The sequence below is a fragment of the Pleuronectes platessa genome, chromosome 16 (genome assembly GCF_947347685.1).
Source record: "Pleuronectes platessa chromosome 16, fPlePla1.1, whole genome shotgun sequence".
Classification (NCBI taxonomy): domain Eukaryota; kingdom Metazoa; phylum Chordata; class Actinopteri; order Pleuronectiformes; family Pleuronectidae; genus Pleuronectes; species Pleuronectes platessa.
Window position 1 is genome coordinate 18,627,311 of NC_070641.1, and position 25,734 is coordinate 18,653,044.

A 25,734-nucleotide genomic window follows, 5' to 3' on the forward strand; every position below is an offset into this window, starting at 1 on the left:
CTCCTGTTGTTTGCAGAGTACAATCAAGCACGCCAGAGGAAAACACTTTACAGAGCATCCTCACATTATGTTGCCCAACAAACTTACATACTATTTAAGCCAAACTGTTTTATTTGTCCTCAATGTTCAGTCCAGCTTCCTGTTACTGCAGAGGCTGGATCATATTTCTAACTGCTCTCTACTCTAAAACGGAACAACAGACCTGTAGCCTGTAGCGGGGGGGGGGGGGGGGGGGGGGCCAAATGTCAGGACCAACTGATGACAATTGCAGCCGAGACCTGAGATATTTATCTGATGCCCGGCCCGGCCAGTTGTCGGAGGGAAGCTCGCTCCGCTTTAAAGGTCAAACTGGCATCTTATCTAAAGAATAATCACCTCAATCTCCCTCACGGAAAAAATAAAAAATATATAACGCCATCAGAATTTTTCCGGCGTCCATTCATCCCGACTGAATGGGCAGATACACGCACGGTGCAGCTAACACCTCTCTGACGGCAGCCCGCGTCCAATCAGCAGCGCAATCACGGCTCCTTTGTGACGACTGCAGCTGCTCACAACACGGGCTGCAGAGTCCGGACTGGGTTTCACGGGGGTTTGAGCAGTCAGTGGTATCACTGTGTCTTTTTTGGAGAGGAGGGGGTTTTAATCAGACTGCATGAAACCAGCAGGAATTCCATTCACTGGTGATTAGCTTGAAGGAACCTGTCGAAGAAGCTTGGGTTTGTTTCGTCAAGTCACTCAGTTTTAACCACAGACTCTATATAAGGATGGACGACATTATAGATAAAGTGTCTCGATCGCCCCCTGGTGGTTGGCTGTGGCCCAGGTCATAAACTCCACTTCCTCCATGTTAGTGAATGGGACAAGTCAAAGTACACATCGAAGAAACTGATTGTTTGGGTCACTTTGGCTAGTTCACACTTGTTTAAGTGAAATCCTTTCCAGTCAGAGTGGTGGCAATTCATTTTTTTTGTTACTATACAAACGAGGTGAAATGTTATGATTGACAGCTCAGACTGACACACGATTGGTGGACGACCTCGACACTGGCTTCACATGCGCAAGATGGCAACTATCATATCCAGGATATTTTGACTTCACTAGAAGGAGGAAGTGGACACGCGTCGTCCATCTTTATACACATTCTATGTTTTTAACCTATATCCTTTTTTTCAAATGAACATATCTTGGAGTGGGGACTAGAGGCACCCCTGTGTGCAGCTGCCTAGCATTCACCAACAGTCTACATGTGAGGTGTTTAGGGGACATCTGTAAATTGTAGCTTCACAAAAATAACTTGGGTCACACTCCTCCCCCCTCTTCATGCACATGGGTCACCTGTCGCCCCACCGACAAGTCAACGCTCAGCCTGTGGGAAACCCTGTCTCTGCACTGACAGGTAGACACTCCTTCTTACGTGATGTTGTTCGTAGTGCTCGAGGGACATGGTGATGACGTTGATGCAGATGATGAAGGTGATGATGAGGTCCAGGTAGTTGCTTTCGCACAGTGTGTGGATCATCAGGCGCACGTGGCAGTAGCTGGCGGAGTACGGCACCTTCTGGGCTTCTGTTGGTGGAAAAATACACGAATGAAGCTTTGAAACATAATAAATTTGTACTTGTATCTTTTTGTTTCAGTTAAAGACAGCATATGTCCTCTTCAGTGATGTAGAATACTGCTTAAATCATACAATGTACAACAAGTACATCTCACATTATATTTAAGTTAGTTCAATACAAACTATGATCTCTATCATGTTTGGCGGTATATTTCAGGACAGTTGGCGGTGGTCTAGTGGCAGAAACTTGGACTATGGGCAGAGAAGGTCTCTGGTTCGTCTCTGGTTCGACTCCACGGAGAGACAACAAAAGACGAACCTGGATTGATCTGTCCAAAAATCCAAGAGTCTCCCTACCCTGTCTAGTGCCCCTGAGCAAGGCACCTTACTCCCCCAACATCTGCTCCCCGAGCACTGTACATGGCTGCTCACTGCTCTGTGTGTCCTGCACCAGATGGGTCAAAAGCAGAGATTAAATTTCCCTTCCTGCATGAGTGTGCCTTTGCATGACTGTGCATGTGTTTGGGACGAATAAATGCATCTAAAAAAAAAAAATGTGGAGCAGAGGATTTTTCCTCAGAAGACCTGTCACCACTTAGATCTGCATTTCTGAAGTACAATTTTATCATTTTTTACAATCTCTCTCTCTCTCTCTCTCACCCCTCCTCATCTTTTCCGACTTCCGCAGACGCTTCTCCTCTCGCCTCTTGCGCTCCGCCTCCTCCTGGTTCTGGCGGCACTTGTGGAAGTTCTCCACCACCACGCCGACAAACATGTTCAGGACGAAGAAGCTGACGATGAGCAGGAAGGAGATGAAATACAGCAGCATCCACGGGTTGTTGTTGGTCACCGGCTGGGGGCGGAGTGGTGTATTTGTTCAGGTAGAATTATATGACAGGAAACGAAGGAAGTGAGAAACAAACACGGAGATGAGAGGAAAGGAAAGACAAGTTTTTTATGGAATATCATTTTTTTGCAGATTATATGCGGGTACCTGTTGGTCCACAGCAACAGCATCCAGGCCGTGATACATGATGTTAACCCAGCCGTCTTTGGAGGCAAGTACAAACAGGGACATCAGAGCCTGGAAAACAGAAGCCAGAGAAACAGAGAGAGGAAAACTTAAATTCTTATTTAATGAAGTATTTTTTCCTGCTGTGCATGCAGGTAAAAAACATGACACTCAAACAAAATGCACAGAGCACTAACCTGTCCCAGGTTGTCAAAGTTGTACTTGTGGTGAGCCCACTTGTAGTTGGCTTGCAGACAGTCAGACTTGTTGGTAATGTTCTTGACGTCGGGGCCGGAGCAGTAGAAGAACTTGCCTTTAAACAGCTGTCGGTAAAAGAACAGGGACATCTATCTCTTAGTGCTGTTACTCATAAAGACACAGAGGAATAAGCCTTCACAGGGCCGACTGAGACATGAAAAGAAGCTCTTGAGTGAAATAATGAGCTGGTCAGAGATCAGGCAGCTGACAATTTTCTGCAGTGATGAAAGAAGAGGGAAGACAATGGAAGTTAACTGAAAAGAGAAAAATGTAGAATAGCTTGTGCGCTTCACAGAGAAAGAGGAGAGAGGGAAATAGAGTATTTGACAAACCTCATAATGGGGAGAAAAACACAGTGCACACAAATAGGTTATTTGGAAAAAGTTAACATGCAATTCATTTGCTTTCTACCTGTACACCGAGAATACCAAAGATGATGAAGAAAGCACAGCAGATGAGGACGATGTTGCCAATGGGCTTGAGGGAAGTGATGAGGGTCTCCACCACCAGCTTCAGACCCGGAGCTCTGCTGATCACCCTGCAGGAAGAACAAAGACAGAGGTAAGAATCATTGTGTCTGTGCATTGTACACACAGACTGTGTATAAACATGTGTGTGGCTGCTCCATTAGAGCACCTAGAGCACATATTTGATTTTTTCTTTGACTTCTATATATTAAGTACGAACTGTGTGGCCAGAATGAGACTTGAGAAAGAGAATTTAAGTTATTTGTCTGCTGTTGAAAAATAAAAGTAAAAAGAGTTGTTTAAAAGACAATCCTCGTCCAAACCTGAGAGGACGCAATGTCTTGAGCAGCCTGAGGACTCGAAGCACCCCCAGGATCTTGGCCCCGCCCGCCATGGACACAACGATGTCGATCAAAGACACAAACACCAGGAAGCCATCCAGGATGTTCCAGCTGCTCCGCAGGTAAGCCTGTTCCCCCACATACAGACCCATGGAGACCACCTGAAGAAGGGGGGGGGGGGGGGGGGGAGCAGGGACTAAACTTACTTCACAGCTGTGTAAACACAATTAGAAGATATACAGTATGTGTATTGTTAGTTTCTGAATCAACTACTGTCAAATTTGAAATCCAATAATCGCATGTGGCACAAAATAAAAAAAGGTGAAACTAAACTACCTAAGTGATCAGTAGAAGATTGTTGTCTGTCAAAAAAACGTAAACACAACCGCACTGAAAACGTGTTTTTACCTGACTGCTGAAACAACACACACACACACACACCCTTGAAACACATACAAACTGACACACTATCCAAAGGGAGTACACGGGTACCAGTGTGTTTGATATCTGGTGGTAGAGTAATAATGTTGCACTGCCTGCGGGTCCATTTGTCACATGATGGTACTTAATTCTGCTGTGAGTTACACAGTGAGAGACACATGCACCCTGTTACTCATGCACCACCTGATTCAGGGTTTGTCGAAGCAGCAGTGGAAGCCTCGTGTCTGACATTTGAATCTGTTTGCCAAGTGTCCGGCGAAGCTTCAGGGGGATTGTGGGGGTTAGAGTACAAACATGTTGTCAAGACGTTTGAAAGATCAGTGTCTGGCAAACACAGCGGGCCTGAATGCTAAAGATGAGGCAGTGTGTTTGCAGCTGCCTCATGAAATCATTTCAATAGTTGTGCACCTTGACCAACTCGTCAGTCCTGCTGTGCTTTTTATTTAGTCTTGCAACCAACAACTAACTACGCTGGAGTCCTACTGAGGGATGAAAGCTTCACAATCAAACGCTCAAATAAACACGCAATGGAGACACACAAGGCTCCGACAGAGACATGGAGGGAGACGTGTACAGCTCAGCCAGGGTTCTGACAAGCCTGTAGCTCATTGACGGGCTGTGATTGGTTAATGATGGTCCACTTGTCCCGGAGCCCTCTGCAGAGAATGTAAAGACAATGGCAAAGAGAGGGAGAGCAAATAGATGAGAAGGAACTTGAAAGAGTCTGAAAAGGGATTGATGAGAACAGAGGGAGGTGAAAACCGACTTGAAAAAGAAGCAGCTGGAGACTGGCAGCATCCATAAGAGAAGACTTGCCACTAATTAATGACACTGTTTAATTGCACTCTCCTCCAAAGGAACATGGACACTGCAATGAGAGGAGGGAAACTTGATGTGAGAGACACAAAACTGGATGACAAGGGACAGACAGACAAAACTAAAAATACCCCATCGCAGCGTCATGCCTCCGCCAACCAGAGGTGTCTCAGGCTCCGTTCTATTTTGCAGAGTCATATGATGTCACTGTGACCTTTGACCTTTGTAAAATGTTACCTTGAGTGTCATCTCGGTCACGAAGATGGCCGTAAAGATGTAGTTGGAGATGGTGAGAAAGATTCTTTCCTGGATAGACAAACAGGAGAGGGAGAGAGAGGGGGAGAGAGAGGGAAAGAGAGAGGGGGAGAGAGAGAGAGAGAGAGAGAGAGAGAGAGAGAGAGAGAGAGAGAGAGAGAGGATGTGGCAGTTAGGGGTAGTAAAAGTTTACTCACTGATCCTTTTAGATAGTAAAACTGAATTTATCCTAAGAGAATAGAAAAAGCAGCTGTGCAAAAACGGCACATGCACACAAATGTGCTCAAGCACACACACACACACACACACACACACACACACACACACACACACACAAACACACACACACACACACACACACATACACACACACACAAAGAGGCGATTGACTTACGAAGCTGCCCTGTAATATCTTGGGCCTCTCCAGAGCTACTGTGATGCAGTTCGAGAAGATGAAGGCCAGGACCACATAGTCAAACAGCTTATGGTCTATAATCGACTTGCATATCTGCCTGAACCTGGATCGAGAGGAGAGGAGTAGGATGAGAGGAGAGGAGAGGGGAGGAGAGGAGAGGAGAGGAGAGGAGAGGAGAGGAGAGGAGAGGAGAGAGAGAGAGCAGAGCAGAGGAGAGGAGGAGAAAGGAAATTAGACAGCGAAAAATTTAAATCCTCATTTCAAAAGTGCCTGAAAAATGGGGGGGGGGGGGGGGGGGGGGACACTGCAAACGTCTGGCAACACTCAGTCCAAAACAAAATGTAACACCCTCTTCCATCCAATCCGAATGGGAGCCAAGTTCCCTCACAGCGGACGGGAGCTCCCTCGCATCTTGGCGAGTAAATGGCCTCGTTCAGCCCCATGTTTACATTGCTCCTAATTCAAAACAAATGACATTAACAACTCTCTCAGAGGCAACCGACTCCTGAGTGCGCTGCTCTGCTTGGATAACAGAAGAGGGAGATAAGAGAGGAACAAACGGAGAGAGAGATAGAGAGATGGGACACACAACTACTGAATATGTATTTCGGACACTTCACATGTGACACTGCGTACTACCAAAAAGCAATTAACTATCTCCACTGCAGTGTTTACTGGAACAGATGAGAAGACACAGAATGAATCAAGAAATGGAGGCATCAAATTTATTCTAAACTATTTTGGAACACAAGGGACAGATTTACAGTGCCTTGCATAAGTATTCACCCCCTTTGGACTTTTCTACATTTTGTCATGGTATAACCACAGATTAAAATTTATTTCATCGTGAGTTTATGTAATGGACCAACACAAAATAGTGCATCATTTGGAAGTGGGGGGAAATATTACATGGATTTCACAATTATTTACAAATAAAAATCTGAAAAGTGTTGAGTGCATATGTATTCACCCCCCTTTACTGTGAAACCCCTAACAAAGATCTGGTGCGACCAATTGCATTCACAAGTCACATTTGCAAGTCACATAATTAGTAAATAGGGTCCACCTGTCTGCACTTTAATCTCAGTATAAATACACCTGTTCTGTGACGGACTCAGAGTTTGTTGGAGATCATTACTGAACAAACAGCATCATGAAGACCAAGGAGCTCACCAAACAGGTCAGGGATAAAGTTGTGGAGAAATATGAAGCAGGGTTAGGTTATAAAAAAATATCCAGAGCTTTGAACATCTCTCTGAGCACCATAAAATCCATCATAAGAAAATGGAAAGAATATGGCACAACCGCAAACCTACCAAGAGGAGGCCTTCCACCCAAACTGAAGAGTCGGACAAGGAGAAAATTAATCAGAGAAGCAACCAGGAGGCCCATGGTTACTCTGGAGGAGTTGCAGAGATCCACAGCTGAGGTGGGAGAATCTGTCCACAGGACAACTATTAGTCGTGTACTCCACAAATCTGGCCTTTATGGAAGAGTGGCAAGAAGAAAGCCATTGTTGAAAGGGATCCATAAAAAAATCCCGTTTGGAGTTTGCCAGAAGCCATGTGGGAGACACAGCAAACATGTGGAAGAAGGTGCTCTGGTCAGATGAGACCAAAATTGACCTTTTTGGCCTCAATGCAAAACGCTATGTGTGGCGAAAACCCAACACTGCCCATCACCCTGAGCACACCATCCCAACAGTGAAACATGGTGGTGGTAGCATCATGCTGTGGGGATGCTTCTCTTCAGCAGGTACAGGGAAACTGGTCAGAATAAAGGGAAAGATGGATGGAGCCAAATACAGGGAAATCCTTGAAGAAAATCTGATGCAGTCTGCAAAAGACTTGAGACTGGGGCGGAGGTTCATCTTCCAGCAGGACAATGACCCTAAACATACAGCCAGAGCTACAAAGGAATGGTTTGGATTAAAGAATGTTAATGTCTTAAAATGGCCCAGTCAAAGCCCAGACCTCAATCCAATAGAGAATCTATGGCAAGACTTGAAGATTGCGGTTCACAGATGGTCTCCATCCAATCTGACTGAGCTTCATCTTTTTTGCCAAGAAGAATGGACAAACCTTTCCATCTCTAGATGTGCAAAGCTGGTAGAGACATACCCCAAAAGACTTGCAGCTGTAATTGCAGCGAAAGGGGGTTCTACCAAGTATTGACACAGGGGGGTGAATACTTATGCACCCAACAGATGTCAACTTTTTTGTTCTCATTATTGTTTGTGTCACAATAAAATTTATTTTGCACCTCCAAAGTACTATGCATATTTTGTTGATCAAACGGCAAAAAGTTTATTTAAGTCTATTTGAATTCCAGTTAGTAACAGTACATAATGGGAAAAAGTCCAAGGGGGGTGAATACTTATGCAAGGCACTGTAAGTGGCCCTTATTTAAGACTCGACTGAGTGTCTTCCTCTGACGCGCTCCTGCCAAATTGAATGAATTGCCTACGGTAATGCGTATAACCCCCGGGGCAGGTTTCTTTCTCTAACAGGAGGGGGCAGTGTAGAAAATATCCCTGTGTTATTTACAAGGTGCTGATCGATTCTCTTAATGTAGTCCTTCTCTGTGGAAGCTTGGCAACCCATGTCCTTCGTATTGATGTGATGGGGAACGGGTGCTTCCCTCCCATTGTTGATTATGCTTTGGTCAGACGGTGTATGACAACTGATAAAGTGTGGGTGTGTGTGAGGCAGTGGGTATAAAAGAGCATTTTAATTCAACGCACAATCGTTGCACAATGTGAAAAAGAGGGAGATTTTCCACTTTTACCCGTACAGACCACATGATGGTTGATAACGTGGCCTGGGGTTAAGATATTTAAGGTCTTGCACCAATCTAGCAGATATTTCTACACACATTTCTTCCTCTTCTGGTTTTGGTGCACATATCCCACACAGAAACCAAGACACACCCATTTGATTTTACCAAGAAATCTGGAGATAACAGGAGAAAGGATCAATCGGGAGCACAGCGGGAGAAAAGGTTATAAATAGGGCGACTCCTGCAAAAATCAGGAGCGCTGGCGGATATGCAACGGGGGTGGGGGGGGGGGCGGGGGGTGGGAGTGAGAGGACGATGGCGACTCACTTGTTCTGTGGGGAGAACAGGAAGACGGACCAGTCCTCTCTGCTCTCACACCAGTCGGGTCTGTACGCCTCCAACGTCTTCTGGATGCGGAAGCACAAGCACTGCAACAAACACATTATCAGCACGAATCGCGGCTCATACACCACGCACAGCAGTAAACACACACAACCACACAGAGACACTTCCTGTTTGGACTCCCGTTCGGAATTATTTACAAGAAGTGAAACACGTCCATAGGAACAGCTCGGAGCATCTTCCAACGCCGCCATCTGTGACGCTCTCTCCCCCGCTGTCTAAATAGTCCTTTCTAATTAACCTTGTTTCTCTTGTACGCAGACTTGTTTACAATGAAAACAATGGGGCTCCCATGAGTGCAGGCTTTACACAAAGTACTCGAAGATCCTACACGAGACAGCAGGAGATTATTGTACGTGTGAAATCCTGAGCTTGAACATAAAAGCCAATGATTTGGTTCCTGGGAATCGCAAGGAATAGATTGTGTTTCTCTATATGTTACATACTGTTAGAGTGATGGTAGATGACTAAAACATTACTTCACTTTCTCACCTCACTTGTCCTAATGCTGTTGCTGTTTGACTCCCTCCCTCCATCCCTCACACAAACACAAAACAGGAACCTACATATTCGATGTCATCGTCCAGGTCCTCCCGGTCCTTGCTGCGGGCGTTCACCTGGGGGAAGACGTCAGTCCTCAGCTGCCTCGGGGGGTCCGCCCCTCCGGCCTGCTCGGTCTGGTGTCTGCTTGGGGGCGTCTTCCCGTTGCAGTCCTGGTGGACCCCTCCCAACCCACCCAGACAGTCGAGGCCACCGCCACCACCTGCGCTGATTATCATCCCACCAGAGACGCTCTTCTTCCTGTGGACTGTCATGGGGGGCGGTAGGTGGTGTGGTGGCGGCGGCAGCGGTGGAGGGTGTGGGGGTCCCGGCACCTGCAGCAGGTGGGGCAGCTCCAGTGATAGAGCTCTGCGGTCCCTCCTGGGTACAAAGGGACCTGGGAGCATAGGGTGGGGGAGGTGAAGAGAGTGGGAAGCCACAGCGGGAGGGGAGAGCAGAGCCTCCTCCTCGTCCGGGTGGACGCCATGGAAGTGTCGGTGCGGGGATGAGGAGGCCCGAGGACCACGGATACGCAGGCTCCCTCCAACCAACCCTCCCAGACCATCTAGGCCGTAGCCATAGAAGGGCCTTGCGGAAGTGGGGGTGAAGGACGGACTGGCGCAGGGAGATGAGGAAGAACAAGGGCGGCCGCCTCCCAGGCTGTTCCAGCTGGAGCGACGGGCCCACAGGGCCTGAGGGTGGGGGGGCAGCGTGCGTCCCCAGTTGTGGTAACGCCGAACAGGATACTGAGGGACAAAGAGACAGACAGAGAACCATGTCCAGTCTGGATCAGCTGTCACCCTCGGGTTTACTAACAATAATAAATAGAGATCCACCCATATCTGATAATAATAAAGGAGAATAAAGCAACATAATCATATTCTACTGAATACACAAAATGTGTGAGAGCAGCCCATACTTAAATTTGTAGTCAATTAAAGAGCGTGGCATTTATTGAGCCAATTAAAGACATCAAATATCGACCTTCAAACCAATAAAGCATTACAAAATTATTTGAAATACCCCTTAAAAAAACAGACATGACCCAACAGGTGATTATTAAAGAAATCTCCCACAATATTTCTGTCACACAGTTTCTGATTAGTCCAAACAAAATGACCAGTCAACCACTAACAAACAGCAGCTATGTGTTTCCAGCCTGTCTCTCATTACGGCCATTTCCACTCACCACAGCCCTCTGCTCCAGGTTGGCCCTGCCAAGAGAAATAGCGCTATTCTTCCTGGAGCCAAGAGCAAAGGTCAACCTCTCTCCTGGAAACAGACCAGCAGGCAGGGAGGACAGGTCCATGTGCCCATTAGGGGTCAGCGTACAGATCTTTGGGTCTGAAGGACAGAGGGAGTGGAAAGAAAAAGACATAAGGGGAATAATGAGGAGGGAAAGAAAGAGGAGGGGTGGGAGGGATGAGCAACACATTTAAATTCACAGGATTTTCATTTGGATCTGCAGCAAATTGCTCACACTCCTAAATATCATTCCCCCAAACTGTTAAAGACAGTGATCTGCCTTGGATCCCACCACCATCAGAGTGTTTGCGTAATATTGCAAACTAACGAACAAACTCAGGAACAAATATAACCTTGTTGGCGGAGGTAATGAAGGAAAGACCATTAAACAACAAGTAATTTCCCTTTGTTTGTTCTTCTCTGTAGCTGTCACACAAACAAAACTTTGTATTCTTCATCAGTCGGGACCATTAACATCCTGAAACAAGGTTACGCGCGGCGCAGAGAGACAGAGGAAGGATTCATTTACACCAAACCAGCTCACAGGAGTCGGAGGGGAGAAGTGGTTCCCATTAATTACCAAGACTGTGGCGGCCCGCCATTGTCCAATTTGTCCTGCCACAGAGCCGTAATGATCCACTCGTCTTTTTTCCCAAACATTTCTCATGATAACACAAATGATCTCTGTTTTGTGCTGCGGCTTCATTCTCTCGGTAGGTATTCCTTTCGCTGTGCGCATTGCAGTTCTCAGCAGGCAAACATGGCAGCTCTCTCTGTGCACCGCGTGCGTGTAATAGTGTAATGCATGCCCCCCCCCCGCCGCCTGCACCCTGCAACCCAGCAGCCACCGACATGGATTGAATCACATTCGGTGGGAAACACTGGAGGAGACTTGTAAGAAGTGAAGAAGAACATCTGCCAGTGGTTTTTGTCCTCAACAAATTCATAATGTGTTGGATTGTACTTGAATGGAACAAAGTAAACTGACATTTCAAATGTATTTTGAGCACCCCCCCCCCCCCCCCCCCGGAGTGCAGCTAAATGCTGCTCCACCCTACACTGCTCAACAGCATGAAGCTTTGGAGAGTTCACTTTTGTTATGCCCACAGGGAGAGTAGAGGAGGGGGATGGATGGAGAGGTGGCATCAGGCATGCATTATTAAAGGTCTGTGCAGCTCACATTTCAGACTGCTGCTCGGCAATGTTTGTTGGAATCGGGCAACATGTCTGCCGCCCGGGGCACAACTAAACAACCTGAATGCTGAAAGGTTGGAACATTGGGTTCCTCTTTAGCCAATAAGATGTGACTATTTACTAAGGGAACAGTGTGATTAGTCTGGAATAAATATTTAATGCAACAATTCTGTGTGTTTGTGTTTCTTTTTATAATGGACCCCTTTTTCACAGCTGCCCCGATCTAACCAGTTCATGCTCGAGTCCTAATTTGAGGATTTCCCCCCAAGGCGGCTCCTGAGAAAAGGGACGGACGGATGGACAAATCAAAAAACGCCTCTGGTCAGACCTGAGAGCTGCAGAGAGTCTTTCTGCTTTTCAGTCTCCTCAAAATTACAGGAGGACCTGTCATCTTCCGAGTGGGAGCGGTTTGCGTCGCCCTGTATCCAGGAAAGTGAGAGAGAGAGAGAAGAAGAAGGAGAAAGACATGCAGAGGCAGGCAGAGAAGGAGAGGGAGCGGCATGGGAGGAGGTGAGGAAACAAAGAGTGGGAGAATAAGAAACAAGTGTAATCTCAACGTTCTAGTGATACTTGTGAAGACTTAAGAGCTTAATCACTAAATCTATGATGGATTGATCAAATGGATGGATTTGTTTGCATTTTGCTAACTGCTAATGCCCTAAATCTGAGGATGAGAAAAAAAGGTCTTACCTCAGCTTGGAAGCCCTCAACCAAGATGGCGACCAGTAAGTTGAAGAGCACATAGTTTCCAAACGTCATGAGAGCCACAAAATAGAGAGCAGCAAAGGGGGAGGTGGCGGCCATGCCATTGTAGAGCACCATGTTCCAGTCCTCCTGAGTGAGAATCTGCAGGAAATAGACACACAGTGTGGATGAGGGGAGACACACACACAGACACACACCGACAGACACACACACATGTGGATAGAGATGGAAATATTTTGCACGCCCTCACGAGCAAATCTGTACAGGTTGTGGTATGAAAGTGTTAAAAGTGTGTGTGTGTGTGTGTGTGTGTGTGTGTGTGTGTGTGTGTGTGTGTGTGTGTGTGTGTGTCATCTGTACCTGAAAGACAGTGACAATGGCCCAGAGCAGGGAGTCAAAGTTCTTCCTGTCGGGCACCGTGTCTCCGGCCTCTGTCTTCAGACTGAACTTGCAACCAAATATATGCATCCCCAGGATACTGCAACACACAGGAGAGACTTTGACATAACAGATTCAGCTGCACATCCTGTCATAAGAACAAGAAGAGAGTGCCTTCATGCTGCTACGTTGCATGTCAGCGTTTCCCATTAATTACCAAGAGTAGGACGGCCTGCTTCTGTGATAATAAAACATATTTTACTCCTCTCCTAAAAACAAAACACAGCACAAGACTCTAAATTAGAGATAAAAGATTGCTAATGTAGTGTTTTGTGCTCTTGCTTTTTTTTGCAGATCTGTTGGAAGCACATCACTTAAACTTATTTTTGCCCTACTGCCACTTTCAGTCTGAAAAACACATACTGATATATCTGGGCATCAGGATAAATCCAAGGGAGTTAGTACCCTTTTTGCCATATCTCTGATTCTGTTAATCCAAACACTAATGTTATACCTAGACCATAAACTGAAGACATGCACAGAAACAGACAAACTCTCATCAAATCAGCATAACCACTGCAATTGTCTCTTCAAGTTTTACTCTAGCATCTGCTTCCGGCTTGTTTGCTTTCAGCGTCGACCATCAGTTTGCTGCTGTCACTGAGAAACCCAGTCGGTGCCGTTCATATTCTCACCCTTCACTTTCTCCGGAGTGATTATGAAGAGGTTTTCAAAGTCTCAGCCGAGAGGTACTTTGCATTAATTGCCCCCAAAAAGCTACAGCCACTTGATGCAGAAACAGCAGTTGCTCAGGACGGCATTAGCAGACTAAAGAGCTCTGATGCCACCTGTACAAGTAAAGAGGCAGGTGTGCAGGGACGCGTGTATACACACATACACACACACACACACACACTCGCACTCTGTGTAACTTCGATTTTCCAGTCTACCTGGCAGAGTGACTGGTACAGTTCTTTACTGGATTCAGGTAAAGCCAAAGCACTGCTAATGGCGTATTACTTCTAAAAAACGACATATACTAAAACTAAAATCATCCCTGTGCAATTTGAGACCGGTCTCCAGGTGTCACTTTGATAGCGGCGGTTTTATTCTTATCACTGTTCTTTGGCCCGAAGCCTATCTGTCATATTTAATGGAATTTCAAATGTTTCATGCAGTCAAACGCTCTGAAGTAATGCCGGAGAAGAAGACAGGTTAACGAAATAATCCCTGACGCCGATTAGAAAGCAAAAATTGTGTGTGTGTGTGATTGGGGTGGGGGGGTTCAGCCACTGCACACACAGTATTTACACACAGTACATACAGCTAATAAACACCACAGTCTCTCTTCTCTCTCACTTTTTACCCGCACCTCTCTGCCCTCTCGTTTTCTAATTTCCTTTCTCTGAGTCACACTCCACATAAATCTGTGCCCCCCCCCGGTTACCTGAAGATGAAGATGAACAGCATGAGCAGCATACAGAAGGTGGCCACGTTGTCCATGGTCTTCATCAGCACCACCAGCTGCCGCCTCAGTGCAGGCATGAACCCCACCAGCTTAATGACCCTCAGCAGCCTGAAGGTCCTCAGCACTGACAGGCCGCCGTCTGCTTGGCCGATGATCTCACACACACTGCGATGTGTCATATGGGAGAGAGTGAGAAATTGGAGAAATTGGAGAATTGCAGAAGAATATGAAAATGGTTGAGAAAAACATGTGTATTGTTACAACCGGGGAGTTCGATTTAAAAGATGAAATCAATGTAGAGGAGGGAAAGACCAGATAAGAGAAGATTAAATAGCCGGACAAGGCGGTAAGGCTACTACACATTTTAAAGAAGCAGAGAATCTATACTGGTGATAAGAAATATTTCTGATGTTCAACATATTTTATCCCCATGCTGCAGGACATTTCCTATATTTATATTTTGTAAAGAACAGTGCAATGCAAAGCTTCACGTGGAATCATGAAAATACACATTGGGAGAAAGTTAATGTTCTCCACATGAGGGAAAATCTTCAAACTGCCTTGATAAAATCTATTCAGTCAGTACACGTTGTGACAGCTGATGCTGTGTTTTCAGAGAGGAGACATTTAAAGCTGCATACCATAACTCTGAATTTGGTTTTGGGACATTAATATAGAGTTGAAACAATAACTTTATCAGTTGATTGTTTAAATATTAATCTGCGACTATTCTCCACCTCCCAGCTTAGAGATGAGTATATGTTTATGCTGTTTCATATAATAGTAGATTAAACAATATAATATTTTTTAATTATAAATTGGACCATGCAGATGTTTATAACAAAGGGAAATATTCACTCTTTTCTGACGTTTAGGGGACAAAACATCCATTTAACTAATTCTGAAGCTGATTACAGACCTGATGATAACAATGATGCCATCAAATATGTTGTAGGGGTTCCTCAGGTACTCAAAGAAGCCGAACGCAGTCAGCTTGAGGATCATCTCCAGCGTGAACATGCAGGTGAAGACGATGTTGCAGATCTCCAGGACGTTGGTCAGCTCCTCGGGCTGGGGGGGGGGCAGGTAAGGGGTGGAGGGAGGTCAAAGAAACGGAAAAACAAAAATAAAACAGCAGGTGAGATGTGGGAGCGGGTTTAGAGCGAAGGTTAGAGGAGTAAACTTTCTTAAAAGCAGAGAACTGAGAGAGACACAGACATAAAAATGTAGTTGATATTAAACCACTGCTTTGCAATCTTGGCTACGGCAACAGAAGATGCGGGAGGACCGTGGAGAAAAACAACAATGTACCCGTGACGGGTACATTGTTGTTTTTCCTCCGCCTGTGTTTAAAAATGCTGTCACTCAGACTGTCAGTCACTCACAAAGAGAAATCTCTTGTAACCTGGCAAATAGAATCAGCACACGTGTCTTATTTTAGAAAGGAAATAGAGAGAGAGAGAGCGCCATGAAAGCGAACTGTAAAGGTTAAAACTCTTGTTTTTTATAGAGTCCGACCGATATGGATTCTCGGTGGCCAATGCTGATATTGACGTGGATATATAAAATATAAAATAACGATATATCCGCCGATAAAAAAACTATTGTCACTGATTCCTAAGGATTTGATATCAAAACTTTGTCAAAAGGAAATTGAGGCTTAATATTTCACAGATTAACCATAAACTTGATCATAAATGAATATAAATAAAAGTTGAGATTTTATTTCACATAACAAATATACCTATATATCAGTGAAGGGCTCATATGGGCAGATTTTCTTTGACTAGCCAATAAAATGGTCTTTTTTGTTTTTGTTTCATCACAGTAAAATGAGAAATAGGACGGAGAGGGTAGAGGGTCACACAACTTGGTGGCTTAATAGGAGAATGTTATCTGGAATCGGCAAAGGCTACACAAACACATACAAACCACTCACACACAAAAGAAACACAAACTCATCCTCCGGTCAATCCCGGGTTTATTTCCATTTGTATGTGCGCGTGCGTGTGAGACTGGATGTGTGTGATGCAGGATATGGATCAGATGCTTTCACTGATACCCCCTGTGAATTTCAGTTTCTAAGCCAGAGGAGAAATAGCCAGTTAGCCCAGCCAAACTTAGCAAACCATGTCAGAGAAAAACCCCACTCTCAATCCTCCCATCCTCTAATCCGCTTTCTCTCTCAGTCTATCTCCACCAGCTCCCTGGTTCCATCCATTTTTCTTTCTCTTTCGGAGTCTCATTATCAAGCAGGGCCATCTATTCCCAATCAATATCCGGCTGTCTGTCAGGGGAGGGTGAACGGGATGGGAAGATCCCGGCTGACGGAGAAGGAAAAGTGGAGTAAGTGGAGGGATTATTTGGGAGCAGAGGATGAAACGATGGGAGAGGAGGAGAGGAGAGAATAATACTCCGGTGAGAACGAGGAAGAATGTAAAAGGGACGGAAATGGAACTAATCTGACAAAACCAGCATAAATCTCTTGAGCTAGGTGTTAACTGGAAGATTTCAGACTGAGAGTCAGGAACTGGGAGCTGGACAGACCAGTAGACGACAGGTTGGTTTAGGTAATGGCACGACAGCTATTAAAACCTCATTGTTGTCTGCCTCCACCACCAGTAACCTTGAACCTTGCTCTTTGTCGACCAAACCAAATCTCCTTTGAGTCAAGTTTCCTCCCTCCGCTGTTTGGCTCTAACCTTGACCTGTGTCCAGAGCTCTCTCACCAGTCGACAGGCCAAACACAGGATATGAGATTTATTGCTATTGACAGAACCATCACATCCCCTGACATCACACTTTAACTCAGACAAAACACCATCGTCCCACCCTCCCCTCGCGCTCTCCCCCTCCTCGCTGCTTCCCTTCTTCTTGCCCCATTACCTTTTATTCCCTCTCCGCGTTTCTCCTCATGTCCTCGCGCCTGCTTTCTCCCACGCTGCTTCAAAACCTGCTCCGTCACTATCCATCACCATTTCATATTTTTTATCCGGCCAAACAAATGTCCTCCCTCGTATTCTCCGTGCCCCCAGCGAGTGCACGTTTGCTCACATATGAAATATGAATGGATGAGCTACCACTTTGCCGGCCTGGATTCTAATGTGCCAATTTCATTTCCACAAACAGACGTGGACCCAGTTAAAGTCATCTAAAATAGTTTGTCTTCAATGTTAGTGTGTTGCATTCCAACATGATTATGACCTTTAAGATAACATTAAATAACTGCAACGTCATACAAAACAATATTTGTTTCCCTCGGGCGGGTTGTGGTGCTCTGTGGTTCCTCATTGTTTGTCAGGGAGAAGCACATCAGCTTCAGATTTCCTGTTTTAGAATAAAATCTGCTGCAGAACCGAAACACATACTTTCCCCTCTGTTTCTGTGCCAGCCTGGGGAAACTGTGGAGGGAGGAAGGCTCAAGAGAAAGACAGACAAAGCATCTGTGTGTGTGTGTGTGCGTGTGTGTGTGTGGGGGGGATGTTTGTGTGTGTATGCAAATATATGTGTGTTTCTGAATTCATGCCTACTTTCAAACGTACACACTCACTCACGCACAGAATCACACCGGGAATTTAGCCGAAAACTGCTGTGTAACCGGCATCTGCCTCGCTCTTCCCCATCTCACTCGCCGCCTCCTCTTCCATACCGCCACCATCTCCCCCCCCCCCCCCCCCCCCCCCCCAAACGCAACCCCTCGTTTATTTTTAGAGTCTTCCGAGATGAGAGAAAGCAACTACTCTGTCAAAGAGTGTGTGGGTGGATATGAGACAGAGAGAGAGAGCGTGAGAGAGAGAGAGAGAGAGAGAGAGAGAGAGAGAGAGAGAGAGAGTAGAGAGAGAGAGAGAGAGAGAGGGAGGGTAAAACAGAGTCAGAGTAGATGAAACACTTGAAGTAAGGCAGGAAGGATGGATGGGAGGAAGGAAGGAAGGAAGGAAGACGGTACGGCACAAAGGAAGGAGTCGGGGAATGTGGAAAGGAAGAGTGCACAGAGGGATTTATTGGGGGGAAATAAGGGGAGAGGGGTGGAACCAGCAAGGGAGAGAGAAGAGGAGATAGAGGGGGAAAAAAAGTGAGGAGAGAAATGAAGGCGAATGAAAAAGCTGTTTTATGTAACAGCTCGTGAGTGTGTGTGCCTGAATGTGTTCCTGTTTAAAAATATATTTACTTATGTGCATACACACGGGATACAAAAAATAACGCGGATTGTAATGTGTGCACACTTGGATGTACTTGTGTTTGCATGCTTCTGTGTGTGTGTGTGTGTGTGTGTGTGTGTGTGTGTGTGTGTGTGAGCCTGTGCGTGTTCTTGGCACACGTCTCTCACTCTGGCTTGCAGACACCTGCCTTGTCTGCCTCCGAGGAGCCGGGGCCGATGTTAAAAGCCAGCTCGGTTTTGTCTGCCGCGAGGCTAAATGTTTACACCTCTGTCAGGGAGCTGCATGGCAGAGTGATGCTCCACTCCCACCCACATCCCTCTGAATGTCATCTGCTATTATGATAGTTGCAGCAGCGATGGCTCATCAGCGGCGATAGTGGCTCGTGTGATGAGGCCATGGTGATTTGTGGGAGTGAGAGAGGAGACAGAAGTGATTACACTATTGACACTATGGTGTGTCAGTGTGGATCATTCATATCACTGCAATGATAGCACGGTGATAGAATGGCACTCAGTAGAGCTCATGCACCAAGGCCCACCGGTCCCTTTCTGAATCCACATCTAGATTCACCGGATCCACACTCCTGCCCTGAATATGCCAGAGTTTTGAAACACTCCTCAAGTTCTGGATCTGAACCCTGATCCGGATCCAAACCAAAATCAAAGCCCCACACACAATTTGATGGAAATTGGTTTTGCTCAATCCTCCTTGCTAACCATCAAACACAGATGAAAACAATAACCTCCTAGATGGGGGATATTATTAAAAAGGTGAAATGCATCATCCTGCTATACTCACAAGCAATGTTGTGCTTCTCTTTCCATATTGACAGCAATAACAATAAATTACATTCTGCTTTTCTAGATTATTAGTCTGATGTCAAACACAATGCAGTCGATGCCTAAATTACACAATAAAAGCAAGAGGATAATGGCTTCTGAATTACTCGTATGCTTTTAATGTGAACACATGGAAGCACTATTGAATTCGCAGCCCAGAGCAGCAACTGGAAATGGAAACAGCTCAAATATATTTGTTAAGAGATATTATCACTGTAAGAAAATTGATTTTGGAATCTTACCTGGTTGTGATGCTCGATGCCCATACTGATGGTGTTGATGAGGATGGCGATCATGATGCCCCGTCTGAAGTACTTGCTCTCCACAATGCCCCGAAGTTTCCTCCTCATACCCTTCCACAGGTCCCTACAGAGTCCGAAGCACGTCCTCCTCTTCTTCTTCTCCCCTTCTCCCCTCTCCTCTAAGTGGTTCTCTTCCTTGTCCGTTTCTTTCACGGCATCCTCCTCGTCCTCCTCGCGGTTGTCCGAGTCTCCCGCCGCCCTCGCCCCGTCTTTCAGCGACAGGGCACATATGGGGCAGTCCTCTGGATTTTGAGGGACAGACAGACTGACGGAGTTGGCTTCCGTCTGAGGGCCGTGGTCTTGCCTGCTCTGGTGTGGACAGTGGGATGCTACAGATGCAGAGACAGGAGTAAACAGAGTGAGGCCGGATGCACTATAAAGGTTTGGATATGAATGCAGAATATACAAGGCGTTTAAATTGGTGGAAATGCTGCGGACGTTTATTATTTCAGTGAAAAAACATACCAAGGATGTGTATAGAAATTATACATCCTGCGTCACCAAGCAATTAAACCGTATTCAGCTGTTTGAAAAACATCAGGGTCAAATGTTAACATAAACAAAACGATCAGACACTCTCTGAGGCCCTCCCACTCACATCTTGGGTGTCTGGAGTGATGCCGCTCTCCGTTCATCTTCCCTCCGGTGCGCCTGCTACCCCTGCCTCCACCAGCCGGCGGGGGCTTGCCCCGCAGCGTGTAGTAGAGAGCCGTCGATCTCCTCTTAGCCTTGCGGAGGACGTGGCAGACCAGCTGGAAGATCTCCTCGTAGCAGTCCCCCGGCTCGGCCATGCTGGCCAACGTGGAGGAGGACAGGCACTGATCCCTTTGCTCCTGCATCAGCTGGTGCTCCCGCTGTTTGGTCTCAGAGAACTGGGTGGCGATGACCACCAGGCACAGGTTGATCATGAAGAACGAACCAATCTGGAAAGAGGTGGAGCAGCAGACGGTTATGAAACTAAATGGGTGAGTGAAGATGTACATGGAGGGAGATACAGGCGGTGAAACACATATAAAACTACTACAGGGACTATGAGCTAATCTGGCATATAGACCCCATTCAGACCTGGTTTAACATCTGTCCTGAGTGATCTGATCACCATGCTGATGAAAAGACGAACTCAGCACTGTCCATCTGTGATGGCACCACTCAGGACTGCTCTGGAAACTGCAGATATTCAGATTTACAAGACTAAACCGAGAAGGAACTATAAATAAAACAATGAGGAGCAGTGCAGCTTCTGTTTATTCATCCAAGAAACATGAAACAATGTGAAGAATTGTCATGGTGCCAGGCTGGATTTTCATTAAGCTCACACTTGGATGCAGATTGTGATGACATGTGCCAGTCCCCCCCCCCCTGTAGAAATGTTAGGACTCGTTCTAAAGGTCTCTGAGGGTTGGCTTCACAACAAAACCAAGGCTGATTGGACGAGACGGACAGAGCCAACAAAAGCCCAAAGCACTGATCAGCAATAGCTTGTCTTCTTTTTTCTGACTCTGACTTGACTTCCACCAAATCTTTCACAAGAGCTTTTCTTATTTTTCCTATAGTGAGTCAATCTGAGGGTTGAGGAAGGAGGAGGAGGCGATGAGGCGCATTGTGAATAGTACGTGTTGGCTGAGCCTTTTAGAGGCGGTAATGGGAATCACTACAGGACTGCTGAAATGGCTTTTATTGGACTGTACTCGGAGCTGGTTACGGAACAATGATTGGATCAATAATGGCTAATGCTGAACAACTCAGAATCCAGACCGCTTGCATGGAAGGAGCAGCTCGTGGCCGAGTGTCAATTCAGCTCATTACAAATCTGAACATGTGTTCCCCTCTTTCTCTCGGGACAAAGCTCTGAGGCCGGCACATGTTGAGAACACACACAGACATCTCCTAAATACATACAAGGCCAAAACACTGCGAGCAGCGTCACTCCATAAAACCTCCACGGACATAAAAATTCAAACTTAATGACCTTTCGCATATTGAATTTCATCCACAGTGATCAAAGATTCAGATCAAGAAGGGAGAAGAGAAGCTGAGGGGAATAGTAAAGAGGAGAGTCCAGATATATATGGATTAGAGTGTAGATAAGAGGCCTGAGTTCGGAAAAAAGTTTTAATTTTATTTTGGTTTCAGGCCGGGATGCAATCATTTTGGATGCGATATTTATTTTACACTGTACGTGACTGTAATCGGGGAAAATGTAAGAAAGAAAATCAAAGCTCAAAAAACACTCTAATACAGTATATGCAATAGGGTGTGTGTGTGTGTGTGTGTGTGTGTGTGTGTGTGTGAAGGGGAGAGGGAGGAGAGATGCCCATCTGTGGCCTGTAGGTCATAGCAGGTCCGCAGGTGTGTGGGGCTTTGATTTCCCTCCAGGTCTGCATCTGTACTTGTGTGTGTGTGTGCTTGTGTGTGTGTGTGTGTGTGTGTGTGTGTGTGTGTGTTTGTGTGTGTGTGTGTGTGTGTGTGTGTGTGTGTGTGTGTGTGTCTGTGAGTGTGTATTCTGTGCTTATGATCAGTGGACAGCTTTGTGCATAATCAGGAAGGGCAGCCCAATATCACACATTCAGATGATCACTGCATTATTCATGCCTACAAACAAACACACACAGACAAAAAAAAACATGTGCGATCGACACACTCACACACACACACCGCACACACCGATTTAAATGGCAGGCTCAGCTTACAACTGATTACATGTGTCCCTGAGCTTCCGTGCAGCAGCTGTCATATATATTTATGTGTATAAATATCATATCTTTCTCTCTGAAACAGACATACACTCACACAAACACTATCTCCTAATAACTTAGACTCCAAGACAAATCTCTTTTCTCGTAATGTGACACCAATACAACGCAGACAGAGATGAGGCCCAGTTTGACACCTTGGAGGTCAAACGTCTCCTTATCTCTTAGTTTTGTTTCCATAAACACACTGGCAGGAACACTGCAGATTCACAAAACCCCTCATGAACACGCACACAGAAGAATAAAAGACAAAAGGACCACTGAAGGAAAGATTGACAGTTAAGGCCTCAGTATGCTTCTCTGAGTCCGTTACTCGCGGACAGACGGACGGATCGGACGGACTCTTTTTCATTTATGGTTCTACGAGCGGTTTGTGCTGAAAAACAATTCACCGCCAGAACAGTAGATGGCGCAACGGAAGACGAGCTTAGAGAAGCCTACCTCATGAGGTACAGTGCCTTGCATAAGTATTCACCCCCCTTGGACTTTTTCCCATTATGTACTGTTACTAACTGGAATTCAAATAGACTTAAATAAACTTTTTCCCGTTTGATCAACAAAACATGCATAGTACTTTGGAGGTGCAAAATAAATTTTATTGTGACACAAACAATAATGAGAACAAAAAAGTTGACATCTGTTGGGAGCATAAGTATTCACCCCCCTGTGTCAATACTTGGTAGAACCCTCTTTCGCTGCAATTACAGCTGCAAGTCTTTTGGGGTATGTCTCTACCAGCTTTGCACATCTAGAGATGGAAAGGTTTGTCCATTCTTCTTGGCAAAAAAGATGATACTCAGTCAGATTGGATGGAGACCGTCTGTGAACCGCAATCTTCAAGTCTTGCCATAGATTCTCTATTGGATTGAGGTCTGGGCTTTGACTGGGCCATTTTAAGACATTAACATTCTTTAATCCAAACCATTCCTTTGTAGCTCTGGCTGTATGTTTAGGGTCATTGTCCTGCTCGAAGATGAACCTCCGCCCCAGTCTCAAGTCTTTTGCAGACTGCATCAGATTTTCTTCAAGGATTTCCCTGTATTTGGCTCCATCCATCTTTCCCTCTATTCTGACCAGTTTCCCTGTACCTGCTGAAGAGAAGCATCCCCACAGCATGATGCTACCACCACCATGTTTCACTGTTGGGATGGTGTGCTCAGGGTGATGGGCAGTGTTGGGTTTTCGCCACACATAGCGTTTTGCATTGAGGCTAAAAAGTTCAATTTTGGTCTCATCTGACCAGAGCACCTTCTTCCACATGTTTGCCGTGTCTCCCACATGGCTTCTGGCAAACTCCAAACGGGATTTTTTATGGATCCCTTTCTACAATGGCTTTCTTCTTGCCACTCTTCCATAAAGGCCAGATTTGTGGAGTAGACGACTAATAGTTGTCCTGTGGACAGATTCTCCCACCTCAGCTGTGGATCTCTGCAACTCCTCCAGAGTAACCATGGGCCTCCTGGTTGCTTCTCTGATTAATTTTCTCCTTGTCCGACTCTTCAGTTTGGGTGGACGGCCTCCTCTTGGTAGGTTTGCGGTTGTGCCATATTCTTTCCATTTTCTTATGATGGATTTTATGGTGCTCAGAGAGATGTTCAAAGCTCTGGATATTTTTTTATAACCTAACCCTGCTTCATATTTCTCCACAACTTTATCCCTGACCTGTTTGCTGAGCTCCTTGGTCTTCATGATGCTGTTTGTTCAGTAATGATCTCCAACAAACTCTGAGTCTGTCACAGAACAGGTGTATTTATACTGAGATTAAATTGCAGACAGGTGGACCCTATTTACTAATTATGTGACTTGCAAATGTGACTTGTGAATGCAATTGGTCGCACCAGATCTTTGTTAGGGGTTTCACAGTAAAGGGGGTGAATACATATGCACTCAACACTTTTCAGATTTTTATTTGTAAATAATTGTGAAATCCATGTAATATTTCCCCCCACTTCCAAATGATGCACTATTTTGTGTTGGTCCATTACATAAACTCACGATGAAATAAATTTTAATCTGTGGTTATACCATGACAAAATGTAGAAAAGTCCAAAGGGGGTGAATACTTATGCAAGGCACTGTATGTAGAAGAAGTCCACGCTGGTTTATTTACGTCCTCCCGGCTCCTCACACACAGTGAACGATGGCAACTAACAGACAAAGGATGTTGATGACGCAACAGTTTTTGCTGAATAAAGTGACACCCAGCGGGTCAACATGCTGATGTTATCGTTTCTTAGCGCAGCGGTTCCCTGGTCTTGTTTCCGAATTGCGTTGCTAATTCAACCGCTTGAAGCTACACGGAGGCAGCTAGCTTCCCCCCAGCTTCCACACACAGTCAGCACGGACTCCCAATACTAGCTACTACCAAGTGTTTGCTTCTAACCTGATGTATTTGAGAAACAGTGTCATGACAGCCGTGGAATTAAAGTCGTGACAGCGGGTTTTTGCTCTGTTACCACCGCAGTTAGCATGGTGGCTAGCCCGCTAGCGCTGTTATGACAGGGGGTTATAACCGTATGTGACCGTACACACATGCCGGTAGTGCTCTAACCAGCCACCGTCAGCCGGACAACTCCGCTGGCTTAACACACTTGTCTCATTAATCCTAGAGTCGTAGTTGTGTTTTGGGTTATTGTGCTATAGGGAAAGAAACAGGAAGTTTGAGGTCCGGAAATGTCATTAGCGGACGTTAGCGGACCAATCACAGCCAAGCGATATCCATAGGCTCTCTGCTATGCCGACGTGTAGTTAGAAAAATCAGAGCTGCACGAAAAGCTCTCCGTGGAGCCCGGAGAAGGCGTTCCACGGCAAAGAAGGCGGTCATATCTGTCCGTGTCCGTCAAAACGGAGAAGCATACATTGGCCTTTAAGGTGACTGAATGTGTGAGCAGCAACTTTAGTGGCTAATGGGAGATCTTGACTGAAAACTTCTCACACTGTCGGCAACACTTGCAAAGCTTCCCTTCGGATCCTCCGACAAATAGACCGACGCCTCGCGGGGAAACCTCCAAATGGGTAAAACAATTACGGCGACCAGGAAAATGAGCTCTCTACATTTTGGGGCCTGTGGTCAGCGGAGCGGCATAAATCAGGCAAAAAGTGATTACGCGGCAATGTGACACCGTGTCAGCCACTGCAGCTATCTTCCAGAAAAAGCTGCTCACGCTGCCAACGCCAACCTCAGGTCAAATCTGCCAAAACAGGGATGTAATTTACAGCTGCCGTCACAATTCCAATTATCAACTCAGCCAAAGTAAGGCCAAGCTTGTGAGGATGAGGTGGGTGACAAAAATGTCTCGTCGGGCAGGTCTCACACGCTTGATTTGCTCCATCTCATTATAGAGCAGTACCGATATGGTGGAGTGTGCTTGCGAATTAGTTGTGTGTTCGTGTTTTCTTTTTGT

General features: G+C 45.8%; 1 protein-coding gene across 1 annotated transcript in view; it reads right to left on the minus strand.

Annotated features, from left to right (window-relative positions):
• LOC128459031 (voltage-dependent T-type calcium channel subunit alpha-1I) overlaps nucleotides 1-25,734 on the minus strand; it is a 104,622-nt gene that overhangs the window by 22,564 nt on the left and 56,324 nt on the right. Inside the window, exons 8-25 of the mRNA XM_053444127.1 lie at nucleotides 20,176-20,500; nucleotides 19,518-19,906; nucleotides 15,196-15,347; nucleotides 14,256-14,441; nucleotides 12,791-12,908; nucleotides 12,416-12,571; nucleotides 12,054-12,144; nucleotides 10,476-10,630; nucleotides 9,313-10,032; nucleotides 8,672-8,772; nucleotides 5,546-5,669; nucleotides 5,134-5,202; nucleotides 3,622-3,800; nucleotides 3,243-3,369; nucleotides 2,771-2,896; nucleotides 2,556-2,645; nucleotides 2,222-2,414; nucleotides 1,418-1,569 (exon numbers count right to left, since the gene is read on the minus strand). Of these exons, the coding sequence (XP_053300102.1) occupies nucleotides 1,418-1,569; nucleotides 2,222-2,414; nucleotides 2,556-2,645; nucleotides 2,771-2,896; nucleotides 3,243-3,369; nucleotides 3,622-3,800; nucleotides 5,134-5,202; nucleotides 5,546-5,669; nucleotides 8,672-8,772; nucleotides 9,313-10,032; nucleotides 10,476-10,630; nucleotides 12,054-12,144; nucleotides 12,416-12,571; nucleotides 12,791-12,908; nucleotides 14,256-14,441; nucleotides 15,196-15,347; nucleotides 19,518-19,906; nucleotides 20,176-20,500 (3,453 nt within the window). The remainder of the gene's footprint in view (nucleotides 1-1,417; nucleotides 1,570-2,221; nucleotides 2,415-2,555; nucleotides 2,646-2,770; nucleotides 2,897-3,242; nucleotides 3,370-3,621; nucleotides 3,801-5,133; nucleotides 5,203-5,545; nucleotides 5,670-8,671; nucleotides 8,773-9,312; nucleotides 10,033-10,475; nucleotides 10,631-12,053; nucleotides 12,145-12,415; nucleotides 12,572-12,790; nucleotides 12,909-14,255; nucleotides 14,442-15,195; nucleotides 15,348-19,517; nucleotides 19,907-20,175; nucleotides 20,501-25,734) is intronic.